At 35.9% G+C, this 13,648-nt stretch overlaps 1 protein-coding gene across 1 annotated transcript in view; it reads left to right on the top strand.

Annotated features, from left to right (window-relative positions):
- Positions 1–697: 697 nt before the first annotated feature.
- Positions 698–13,648, top strand: part of abcc8 (ATP-binding cassette, sub-family C (CFTR/MRP), member 8) — a 59,990-nt gene continuing 47,039 nt past the window's right edge. The window contains exons 1-8 of the mRNA XM_016469834.1: positions 698–1,307; positions 2,913–3,054; positions 3,213–3,334; positions 3,883–4,049; positions 5,329–5,571; positions 9,460–9,648; positions 10,650–10,814; positions 10,903–11,058. Of these exons, the coding sequence (XP_016325320.1) occupies positions 1,160–1,307; positions 2,913–3,054; positions 3,213–3,334; positions 3,883–4,049; positions 5,329–5,571; positions 9,460–9,648; positions 10,650–10,814; positions 10,903–11,058 (1,332 nt within the window). The 5' untranslated portion in view covers positions 698–1,159. The remainder of the gene's footprint in view (positions 1,308–2,912; positions 3,055–3,212; positions 3,335–3,882; positions 4,050–5,328; positions 5,572–9,459; positions 9,649–10,649; positions 10,815–10,902; positions 11,059–13,648) is intronic.

Raw genomic sequence — 13,648 nt, forward strand, 5'->3', positions numbered from 1 at the left:
TGTTCATTCCCTTTCCCTTATTAAATGTGCAATCTTTTTTTTCCCTTCCCTCGTGTGGATGTGAGATATACCAATCCTTATTTAAATATTTATCAGGCTAATCTTATTCTGTCACTTTTATTACTTTTATTTTTAGTAGTGACATTTCTTAGTAGCAATTTTCAGATAACTGGTATGTATCACTTATAAAGCAAATGCAATTATTCACAAGATCATAAATCAAGCATGTGTGCTTTAAAAAAAATGCATAATTTACTTTTAGACCACACTTTTGTTGTTGTTTGCAAAGCAACACACATGCATTAACAATTAGCTGTTTTTGTTTTATGTTTGTATGATTTCATATATATGGCAAATCAACTGAGCTCTTTGTTTTGAGCCCTAAGGAGGCGGTATGTTGTGCTGTGATGACGATATCCTCTGCCGACGGTCTGATTGGCTAGTTTTCGCTAGCAATATCTTCAGCACCTGTCGAAATTGGCCCATATACCCTTAGCGAATGATTAGTGGCTCACTTTCATGTAGGAAGCCAGTATTTTAGGTCATTTTAATCCCAACCTCGACACAATATGTATTTCAACCAAAGTTATTACATTTATTGGAAACTGCATTAGAATTGCATGCTCTCGGTTTATCATTAAACGCAGTTGGATGCTAAAATCAATTGCTCCCTCCTTCTCTCTCCCCTCATCACACTCTCATGCACACACTCCGCCATACAGCTATCCTCCCACAAGGTCAACTCTGAGTTCTTGATCACCTCAGCACGGGCAGGTCGCGTCGCGAGCATGCATGCGTGTGCTTGCACTCGAACTGAGATGTTTTTTGTTTTTTGATGGCATTAAGCTGCGACGGTTATTAAAAGAATGCCCGTGAGCCGTAGCTTTGCCGGTGGAATCCGATGCAGGCGTTCCCCTGTCGGAGAGAAGCTGTTCGGATGTGCTCATCCCATGCAGAAGCGGAGCAGCTATTGCGCTCTACCTGTGCAGTGACTCACTTCAGCTGATATCCTCCACCTACAGCAAGGATGTAACGGCCCCTCTGTGGACAGATTATGCTCTGAGAGGGTCTCTTTTAGCTTTTTACCCCTTTCTTGTCCTCTGTTTCCTCCTGTTTCGGTCTTTCTTCTACCGGATCACCTCAGAGACCCGATACCACCATGTCCTTGGCGTTCTGTGGCAACGACAACAACTCAGCCGCGTACAACGTGGACGCTGGTGTCCTCAACAACGGCTGCTTCCTGGACGCCCTCACGGTGGTGCCACACGTCTTCCTGCTCTTCATCACTTTTCCTATCCTCTTCATCGGTGAGTTTCAGACAGGTGAAAACTAGTGCACGCTTGTGTCACAATACTAGGTGCTGGAGTGATTGAACACTCTTTGACTTTACTATATACTGTAAGTTTAAATAAGATAGATAGATAGATAGATAGATAGATGGCGGAAATACAGACGGATAGATAGACAGACAGGCACATGGATATGAGCGGATAGACAGATGGACAGATAGATATAATGAGATGGGTGGATAGATAGATAGATAGATAGATAGATAGATAGATAGATGGGTGGATAGATGGGTGGATAGATGGATAGAGACAGAAAATGATTAATGAGCTCTTTGAAATTCATTTTTGAACATTTGGCACATTCAGTACGAATATAAACATTGCATAATTGATCTGCGCTCAAGTAGTCATTTGCCACAAATGTGGTTTGGTGAACCACATGGAGAGACCAGGATAGAGTTTGTCAAGCCGCTGTGGGAAACATTTTTATTTTAGACAAACCAATGTGACCTTAGTGTTGGAATGTACAGCTGAAGCCATCGTACTGTCAGAGAGTCGAGTTACAGGAAGGTCGCCGCTTGATTCGCCATACCAGAAGAGTCAGAGCAACGGTAAACAATCCCACTAATGCCAGAGTGAACTCACCTGCCACCTACTCCCATACTTTCTGTTATTAATTTTCCAAATGATTTGGAATTGCTACTGATTCATTAGGTTCTTTTTGTTTTTTTCTGTGGACAGATTTTTGATAAACGTTTTCCGTCCTGCTGAGAATGAATATTGAAATGTTTGAACTTTCCATTGATCAAATAATCTTGAAAAAATATATCATGGTTTTTACAAAAAAATATTAAGCATCACGACTGTTTTCAACATTGATAATTATAAGAAATATTTCTTCAGCAACAGCAATAATATACAGTGACCAGCATTCTGTTTCTTTTTGCAAATCAAACATTTTTTTTTTTCAAAAATTTGTTTTCGGTTCTGTTGGAATCTCAACAGACTAAATAAAATAAGTTATTTTTAAAAAATGTCCATCTTATTCCCAATTCCCATCTCATATGGACATTTTATCCATTATATTCCACCAAAAAATGTCTAAATTGGTTTTAATATGCAATACATGATGTTGTTTGTTTTGAATCAGTATCCTCATATCCCTAATATCGAGACATGGGTGCTGCAGGTCGGAGTAATGGGCGTGGCAGAAGGTGAATGATACAACAGAAACTTACCCCAACCCTAACCAATTAGAAAGACCTTAATCCACGCCCCCTACCTTTCGGAACGCCCATTGCTCCAGCCTGCAGTTATCCCTACTTGCTAATATCCGTTTTTTCGGGATATCAAGGGCAAAATCTGTCCCAGGGTTATTGCACCAACCTGGAAAGGACATTGATTTTGAGACACTTTTTCCATTGAAACATTGTATATTTGCCAGTATAATAAGTTACAATTGAAAGCTCCTACCAAATGTGTACATGTGATGTTTTTTATTAGGGATGATGATATATGTACAAACGATTTAGCCCTCAAGGATATTGTACATCACTTCCTCTCAGAGAGAAATACTGTATGTTGGTGTAAGCTCTGTACAGATTTTGAATCATTGTTCTGTAGGTTGGGGGAGTCAGAGCTCCAAGGTGCACATCCATCATAGCACTTGGCTGCACTTCCCCGGACACAACCTCCGCTGGATCCTCACCTTCATCCTGCTCTTCATCATCGTCTGTGAAATAGCCGAGGGCATCGTGTCCGACGGGTGAGATTTATGTATCGATTTATCTGTCTGTCTGTGTGAATCTGTTTGTTTGTTTGTTTTTTTATTTGGAACTGGAAATGTTGATCCATGTCTAATATTGTTTCTCTCTCTCTCTCTCTCTCTCTCTCTCTCTCTCTCTCTCTCTCTCTCTTTCTCAGGTTTAATCAGTCGGTCCACTTGCACCTCTATATGCCATCATGTTTGGCCTTCATGGCTGCCATTACATCAATCGTCTTCTACCACAACATAGAGACCTCCAACTTCCCCAAACTACTGATGAGTGCGTGTCAGCCTTATAGTGTTTTTTGCTTATTAAGGACTGAGTTTTCTGTTATTTGGATGTGATATGCACATTTAATTCATAATGCAAATCACTTTTTAAAGAGTGATGTAAAACATCATTAACTGTAGTATGCATCTTTTGAAAGAATTGCTCCAGCTACATTTGCACAGATCCCATATTTCTAGAAAAATGACTGTATTGCAGTGCTACAGACTAATGGCCCTTGATGGTACAATGCTATTATCCAACTACAGTTTCATTTCCAGAATAAAATTGTTTGTTATAATGACTTCAAATCATCTGAACATTGTCTAGACTAGAGATTGAAGTCACAGTCCTGTAATGACATTCCTCGGCGGCAATATTTTTGAGGACGGAAGGACGTTTTAAAGATACTCTAACCATATTTATCCTCCTGTCTCTGAACATCTGGTGTGAGAAGCCATTTCAAAGTTTCGCCTGCTGTGCAAAACCAGCAGAGACTGATGCCTTCAGTGCGAATGTGTGGAGAGGATGTGATGTCATATATTATTTTTCTTTCACAGCTTTGCTCATTTACTGGGTTCTGGCGTTTGTCTCTAAAACAATCAAGTTTTTCAAGTACACGGAGCACGGCATCGGCCTGAGACAGCTGCGCTTCGGGATCACAGGCTTACTGACGCTGCTATACGGCCTGCTGTTGGCCGTAGAGATCAGTGTCATCCTGAGGAGGGTAAATGATTGTGTGTCTGTGATTTGTATTCCTGGCCACTGATTCTCCATTCTCCATTTTGATTTATCTTATTCTTTAGCCTCTGGCTTTGATTTTCTTGCTATATACTGCAGTCTCAGATAATACAAAAGTCTGATCACGTTTGCTGACAGACTGCAGGGGATTTGTGTTTTAAGTGTTTTATCTGTCGGAATACAGACTACTTTCTCTCCCTCATTGCTCCAAATCCTTATAACTTTTTTCCTCTGTGAAACAAAAAAAGGAGATATTTAGTAGAGTGTCCAAGCTGCTCTTTTCCATGCAATGAAAGCAAATGGAAATGGGTACTGCTGAGCTCCAAAAATGACTAGAAGCACCAAAAATGTGGTCACTGCAACTTGTGAACTATTTCTGAAGCCATTAGACTGAGGTTGTATGGACGTAAATATGACTGGTTTCATTTATAGCAGTTAATCTCATAATAACTACAGTGTTATGGTGCAGAGAGCTGTGTTATGATTTTATGAATTGACGTAAAATGGTTTACATGTTCCACCAGAGGATGTTTGTGTGCAATATCGCTGTAATAATTAAATTAATTTTGAGCTATCACAGGCCATTTATTAAAATGAAAATGAGAGATTAATTAAAACTCTGCACTTGGATTCATTACACTGTTTGCATATGCATGTGTGAAGCATATCAGCTGGTTTTATGATTTAAACGTCTGTGTTTTCTTAAAGATACAGATATTTGTTTAAAAATTCATTCTCTCTATGTGTTTCAAAATCTGTATATATTTTCAGTTTTCATTATAGTATGAATAATGATAATGATAATATATTATTAATCATATATAAAATTTTTGTAATGTTAATATTTTCAAGTAGTACATTTTGCTTTGAAACATTGTTTATTTGCAATATTTTGTAACTAGTTATAATATAATATTATATGATATTTTTGAGCAAACAATTTTACTTTTTTAACATTGTGTATTTGCAATATTTTCTAACTAGTTAGATATGGAGCAACCTAGAACAATTAGTCTTAACTCTTTCATTTCTATAGAATATTTATAGAATGCCTGAAACCATTAAGTTTCACAGTCCAGAAATAGTTTGAAAATGGCATTTTGTCATCAGACTATTTGACGGTGTGCGATTTATGAGAGGAAATTCATTTTTAAATTTCAGTTTTTAAATTCTGATCTTCAAAGATGAGATTAGAAACATTGCTTTTTCTTTCATGTACAATTGGAAGAATTTTGACAGTGTATTCTCCGGGTTTTTTTCTACAGCGATATATGTGTTTTGCACACCCCACTGAAGTGAAGCCCCCAGAGGATTTACAGGACCTGGGGGTTCGATTCCTGCAGCCCTTTGTGAACCTGCTGTCTAAAAGCACATACTGGTGGATGAACACCTTCATCACTGCAGCACACAGACGCCCCATCGATTTGAAGGTCATTGGCAAGCTACCAATCGCTATGAGAGCTCTAACTAACTACCTGAAGCTCAGCGAGGCCTTTGAAGCCCAGAAGGTACATTTTAATCATCTGCCATATTGTTTTTTACCTTTACTAATACTATTTTTAGGCAAATTCCCAAATTTTCTCTCTCAATGCTAGGATGTGACACCAAACAATGAGTAAAAGAGGACTTTGAAGCCTAAATGCAAACAGCAGAAGTAAAAAGCTAAATGTAGACTATGAGCAAAATACACTGACTCTGACACTTTAGGACTTTATTTCAAAAGCAAAAAAAAAAAATCCCTGTAAGTTTGAGTTAGAGTAGTTTGCAAAGGCGCCATTATAAATAAAGCGAGGCTGTAAAAGCAGACTAGTGAGTAGACGAGGACATTTAAAGTCCCCAACAACCTCTGTAGTCTCATTTAACCACTTGAGAGATATAAAAAAAATCTAGTGCTGCTGTTCAACAATTAAAATTTTTAATCGAATGATTTTTCTGTGATTAATCATGATTAATAGCATTATGCGCAAAATTCAATAATGAATTCAAAAGTACTGTATTGTGCACTTTTATTTTAAAAGTACTGCTGTATGAACAAAAGTGAAATAACATTTGGTTTGCAAACACTTTAAACAAATAAGTTGCTTTTTTACAGCAGTATTCCCTATATATTGTAGCAGTTAAAATATTTATTGTAAATCTCAACTTAAACATTAATGTAATCAAATTAAAATCTCCTTTTCATATAATTCGTGTATCCTTGTGATGGTGCATCTTGACACCATGTCTACACCGGACATGAGCGGCGTGGCGCGATGCAACAAAATACTATAGAACCCATTATAATCAGTGATGCTGTCTACACTGGATGCAGCGCGACACGACAAATCATACGTGCCGTCATTCGTTGCGATCCTATACACCAGATGCCACGCCGCGACAACTAAAGTCTGTCTACAATGACTGGACGCGTCACGCGACAAAGCGACCATTGCAAATCATTTGAATTTTGTGTCAGTACGTCATAGATAGAACGAGGCAGCAGTTTTCTGTCGGGGATTTGTCGCGTCGCGTCGCGTCCAGTGTACACACGGTGTTAGGCCCACCCCAAATGCTCTGATTGGTTGAGACGAGTGATGACACCCATCCCAAATGTATATATGAATATATGTATGCATATATATATATATATATATATATATATATAAATATATATATATATATATTACTGCAGTAATAGTACCATGACAGTACAGTATAGTATTTCATAAATAGTCATACTTCCTCCAGAGTCTCACAAGTGTCTACTTAAATTATGTCACACAAAAAATCATCTGTGGATTTGGAGATGCCTGCTCTCTCTTTGATAATGATGATGATGAAGTGAAAAGTCACGTACGTCACAAATCACAGAAAGACAGGTGTGGAATACCATGTCTATAGCGTACGTGTCTTCAAAGCATTGAAAAAGAGAAGATGTTCCTTTTGCACTATGAACGCAGTGATCTTTTGACCCTCAGCGGGGTGAAGGACTTCTGCATCTCTGTGCTCATGGGAGTAAAGCACATGTGATGTGTGCGGTTACGTGTTTGTGCGCTCAACTCCATGTAAATGGATATTGTGAGAGTTTATAACGTGACTGTTTTCACGTGTGGCACGAGTGCAGTGTGACATCAGTCTCGTCTCGTGTGATGAACTCCATTAGTAATGGCTTAATAAATGCTGCATATGATTGATTCCATCCTTTAGTGCAATAGTTCGGGATTAGCATCACATCCAGATCCACTCTGGTGTGCATGCCCATTTTTTACCATCTAATCAATTCCCAAATGATAAAAGAAATCCCTGCCATACAATTTGTCTTCACTTAATGTCAGAAATGCACTAATGTAGGGGTAAAACAGGTTGAAAAAATGGTTTCGCCCTGGCTGTAAGGAAATATCACACCCAGCTAACAGGGAACATTCTCAGGACATTCTGGCAAGGTTCTCTCAAAGTTATGAACAAACGTTTGTTCAGATTTATGTGGTCTTTATTAATGTTCTCAAAACGTCAACAAAATATTATTTATGCATCGTTCATGGAATGTGTTTTCTTTTTTTTTTTAACCTTTTAGTTGAACTTTTGTTAAACATTTTATAATGTTACTACTTGTTTAAGAATGTTCAGAGATACATTATAAAAAAATACATTTAAAGAACTGGACTTTTTGAACGTTCAGAGAACATAAAATGAATCATATTTAATGGGAACATTAGCAAAAACGTTCTTAAAACATTTTTGTTAGCTGGGTATGCAGTACTTAAGCACAAAGATATCAACACAAAATAGCAAATGTATCATTTTAAAATACGTTATAATTCAAAATACATCTTAACTGCTAGATCTTCTAACATTACGTGCTTATTTCATTTCTCCAAAGTGTTTTCAGGTCACAATAACCTCAAGTTTATGGCTACAGTGTTTGGCTTAGAAAAATGACTGGGTCAGAGCTAATGAGATTCAGAGATGTGTGTTTAATTGCATTTCAGATAAAAATGCATGGCTGAAAATTACTGCAGTGCTCGTCTGTTAGGGATCAAATCCACTGATACAGCAGTTTGAAATGTACAGAGCAATCCATAACAGCACTGTAATTATGTACGCTACCTTTAAATACATATTAGCATAACAAATTGCAAGGAGGAAATAATTTTTCCTAATTTCTTAGTATGTCTATGTAAATCAGTTTTTCTAAAATGTGCTGGATTTACAATGTTTAAACAACAACAGACTTTTTATTCAAATAGAAAAGTTTGTTTGAATTATTTCTTAGTCATTAATCTTCATAATCATAAGACAAAAGACCAAAAATGTGCCATTTGTATGCGTCACGATTATGTTCAGTTTAGTTCAGTTCCTGTCATGTCTGTTATGAGCTCTCATTAGTTACCATGATTTCTGATTAGCTAATCCTTGTCCAGCTGTTCATGTTTAGCTCCCTCATTTACCATGTGTGTATTTATAGTCCTGATTCTGTTCTATCCTTTGTCGGTTATTGTCTTGTGTTATGTGTTGTTCTACACCCGTGTTCTCAGTAAAGTCTTCTTTGAAGTTTGAATCTCACGCCTGTATTCTGACAACTCGTGACAGTATGACTAAGCAGCTGTTTAGTAAAGAAAAGATAAAAGCTCTGTTCCAAAAGCTTGAAAGCTGCCTACCTAAACAGTATTTTAAGTCAGAGCGCCTCCAAAGCAAAGATTGTTGCTAGATGTAGGCAGCAACATAATACTGTAATTTAGCAAAACTAATCATTTGCAGGTAAGGCGATTCCTTACAAGCTCACCCTTTAGTCATATTTCAAAAACAATAGAAGTCATTATGAACATAATTACATGTAAAGATGTACTTAAGTAGCTCAAAAACACTTTAAATTTCATCATATTGCATTTAATATAAATGTAAAGTATAATACATTTTCATTTAATTGCAATTAACATGAAATTAAGAGTCTGTAAACATCCAGTTCACACTTAAATATGTTTATTTTTCTCCATAAGAAGTACTCTTTTTAAAAGTTTGCTAATATGTACTAATTCCACATGGCCAGTGACTAAATTCATCCAAGATTGTGAATGGAGTCTAGAGACGTCTGTAAATATACTTGTTTTTCATTCAATAGCATAATGTATTAAAAAAAAAAGTTAACTTAATTGAACAATTTTACCTGGTGTTTGTGTGTGCTTTATGTATTAATCTTAATAATCCCATAGTTAGCCTAGCAACATGCTAACTCTAATCCTGGAATCTAATCTAGTTATTGTGTTAGAAGGTAGCTGCCTGGCTGTAGACAGTAGACAGCAAGCTTAGAACAGAGATATTATGACTTCCTCCTTTGTAGTACAGTGACTAATTTAGATGCATTCCAAACAAATCTTGGTTCTATTCATATCTGTCTTTATTTTCTGTTACTTATTCAGAGGCCTCAAGGCACTCTGCTGCAGGGGCCCAAGTGTATCTGGACGGCTCTGCGACATGCCTTTGGAAGACCTCTGTTTCTCAGCATCACCTATCGTTTCATGGCAGATCTTCTTGGCTTTGCGGGGCCGCTCTGCATCTCAGGCATCGTGCACCATCTCAGTAAAGAGAACCACACCATTCAGCCACCGGTAAGAACATCTCTGTCTTTTGCACCCATCTGAGCCGCATTTAAAACAACTAAGAATAAGGGCAGAATGTTGGTTGGTCCAAAAGTAAAAGACACTGAAATTAAATTCTTAAATTCACTATTTGTGTTGTTGGCATGAACAAGCACTTTTGTTCTCTTAGGTATTTTGAAGGTAAAATTAGAAACCGGTGGCCATGGCTCTGTCTTTTCACATTTTCATCTTGTGTTACAAAGCGGTCTGTCGTCATGCTGCTGTCATCAGTTATTAACAAGTTTAACAGCATACTGTCTGGCTCTCGGATGTCGGATGTTGGCCTGTTTGGATGTTTTTGTATGACGTAATTCACTTCACTACATGGATTTAGTGATGACATAACACTGATTTAAGATGAATGAACAATCCACGTAGAAATAAATGGTCTTATTTAAGCATTTATGCATTTATTTATGGGGAATCATCTGTAGCCTTTGCTCTAGAAAGGAAGTTATCCCATGTTTTTTATGTTATTAATTTATAATTATTATAAATATGTGTACAGTTTTATGCAATGTATTAAATATTATTTATTTTGGTAATTTTTTTATTTATTCATTCATTCATTCATGCATTTATATATTTTTAGAGGGGCATCAGCTGTAGCCCTTGCTCTAGAAGGGAAAGTTACCCCATGTTTTATGTTATTAATTTATAATTGTAATTCGGGACTTATTGCTCTGTCAGTGGTGGTTCTTTTTCTTTGGTTTAATTGACTAATTTGTTGCTGCTCTAATCTTTAATTACATGATATAGTTGTTTAATAGAATTATAAATAGTGTCCTGTGCTTTCTCTTTAGAGGAAAATGGTGACAGGACAGTGCCATAGTAAGGAAAGACTAGTACTAGTAGCATTAAAAACTGGTTAAGCTTATAAAATGTAGTAATATGGCCATCAACCTCTCACTGCCTAACTAGTTTTACAGAGGACAGTCATGGCTAATGCTAAATGGTTTGGTGTGTTTCAGGTGAAGCATCTTGGAATCTACTTCATCTCCTCCCAGGAGTTTCTCGCTAATGCTTATGTCCTCGCCGTGCTGCTGTTCTTCGCTCTGCTCCTCCAGAGAACTTTCCTCCAGGCCTCCTACTATGTTGCCATTGAGACTGGAATCAACCTGAGAGGAGCCATTCAGGTCAGCGCAGCGGAGACTTCAATGACTGCACAACTTTTGATTGCCAAAGTCCCTTCAAATAATATGATATATTCGGTTTCACTTCCAGACAAAGATCTTCAATAAAGTAATGCATCTCTGCACCTCCAACATGTCCATGGGGGGAATGACAGTGGGCCAGATCTGCAACCTCGTTGCCGTAGACACCAACCAGCTGATGTGGTTCTTCTTCCTGTGTCCCAACCTGTTCGCAATGCCAGTTCAGGTAAAGCCTTACACAAGGTTCCTTTCTCCATAGAGTTCAATGCATTGGGGAATGATGGTGCGAGTCTGTGAATGGGCCTTGAGTCAAATGTTTCAATCATATTGCCGTATGACATACCCACATAAGAAGAGATGTTGCTTTCAATTCCAACATGTCCAGTCCCAGCAAGAGTCAAAGTAATTCTGAATTAAGATCTGATCTTAACTTGACTATTTTAGAGATTTGGATTTCTGTTTTCCTGAATATAAGATACTGTATAGTCAGTGTCCTTCATTTATTTCTATCAGAGAATCTACAGATCCCAGAATTTACACTGGCAATCCAGTTACATCCCAACACTGCAGCAAAATTGGTTAATGTATGTAATGTAGTCTAGATTATAGACCACATTAGGTTACATATAGACACTTTAGGTTATAGTGTTTGTTTGTTTTGCTTTACTTTGTTTATTTGTTTATTTTGCTTTGTTTTGTTTGCTTTGCTTTTTTGTTTCATTTTTGTTTTATTTCATGTTTTGTTTTACTTAGTTTTTTTCTTTTGTTGTTTTTTGCTTTGTTGTCTTGTTTTGTTTTTGTATTTCTTTTCGTGTTTTGTCTTTTGCTGTCTTATTTTATTTAATTTTTTTGCTTTGCTTTGTGTTGTTTTAATATTTGTTTTAGTTTTTTTTGTGAGTTTTGTTTTCCTTTTTGTTTGCTTTTTTGTTTTTGTTTTGTTTTTTGCTTTGCCTTTTGTGTTTTGTCTTGATTTTGTCTTGTTTTGTTTTTTGCTTTCCTTGCTTTGTATTGTGTTTGCTTTGCTGTGTTGTTTTGCTTTGCTTTATTTTATTTTATAATGGTCTTGTCATTTATCTGTTTAAATTTATATTAGTACGGTGGCCCAATGCGCTGCAAATGAAAAAAGCACATGCAAATAGAAAAAACACCTGCAAATTAAGAATTTGCAGCGGGTGTGTCATCAGTCAAACTGATGATGTTTTCTTAATTTGCAGGTGGTTTTTTTTCTATTTGCATGTTTTTTTTTTTCATTTGTAGTAAAAGAGCTCTCTCAGCCACCGTATATTAGGGCTGTCAGTACATAAAACATTTTAATGTGATTAATCTTGTCATTTTTTGAGTTTTGAAGAAGAAAATAGAAAAAAAATGTTTTTATAAAAATAAGCCTTTTGTGTAATTATTGGGTTTGGAAATTTGTGTAGATGACACTCATAACATAAATTAATGCAAGAATTTACTAAACAAATTTTATCTTCATTAAAATTCACAGGGAATGCAAACACAGCATGTCAATGCAAATATCAATGCTATCAAATATCAATGCAAATATGCAATATTTCAATAATTAAAAAAGAACTTCCCCAACACTTTGGATTACTGGATGTAATCTTACATCTGTAAAATAAATTACCAGTAAATCAGTCAAAGTTTCAATGTAATTTCTCAACACACGGACTCTTACCTTTGAATGGCATGACATGATTTCGCTACAGCAGATGGATATTGAGCTGAACAAAACAAAATGTAAAGATGTTGCAAAGCCACTCAGTATTCTTCACACTCCTTTTGCTACTGAATGTGTTTCTCCTGAGGTTAGACAGTGTGAAATGTCAGATACCTCTGCAAGATCTATTTTTAGTCTGTCTATAACAGTATATTTGTCCTTGAAAGCCTCATCTTATGTAAAATAGAGTGTCACTTGTGGGAATCTGTTTCTTTGTCAGTGGGGCTCTTGAATAATTTAAATAAAAATGCATTCATTGATGGCAGGGTGAAAAATTCAACAAGTCCAATAATTATTATTGGATAATTATTAATAATTATTGAAATAATGAGAGTCCTAGAGAACTTTTGTTGTGAAACAGATTGCATATACACATATACATGCACATTTGATTCTCACAAACAGGAAGTCTCAAGACAGACTAGGAAGTTGAAGTCCCTATACGTTTTGTATGGCACGTACTTCGCTCTCGGGGTTACTCATGGCTGCCTCTGGGCAAATCTTGATTAGTTCCCTAAGGCAACAACATTTTTTTTTCACTCACTGTATATTTAATAACGAATCACATGCTCCATTATAAATTCTTCATTATAATACTACCTTATAATACTATTGTCTAATAATATTTTCATGTTACTTTAAATAAATAGGTTTAACATTGTTAATTAAATGTGTTTAACACATTTACAGAATGATAATATATGATAATATAAAGTTTTAACTATTATATATATAATAATATATATTATATAAATATTTATATAATATATATATATATTACTATATATTTATTTTACTATATTTAATTATTGTTATTATTCTTTATTTTATTATTTAAATCGTTTTTTAGTAGTTAGTCGTTTTTATTTATCATTTAATTATGTAATACGTTAAACTTTATTAATTAAATGTTTAACTCAAAAATATTTAACACATTTACAGAATTATAATATTAAAAGTTTTAATTATTAGAATTAGAAATTATCAAATATTCATGAAATGTGTTCAATTGCTGAGTTAATGAGTTGCTAAGTGCAGTGTGTGTGTGTGTGTGTGTGTGTGTGTGTGTGTGTGTGTGTGTGTGTGTGTGTTT

The sequence above is a fragment of the Sinocyclocheilus anshuiensis genome, unplaced genomic scaffold, assembly GCF_001515605.1.
Source record: "Sinocyclocheilus anshuiensis isolate Anshui unplaced genomic scaffold, SAMN03320099.WGS_v1.1 scaffold1270, whole genome shotgun sequence".
NCBI classification, from domain to species: Eukaryota; Metazoa; Chordata; class Actinopteri; order Cypriniformes; family Cyprinidae; genus Sinocyclocheilus; species Sinocyclocheilus anshuiensis.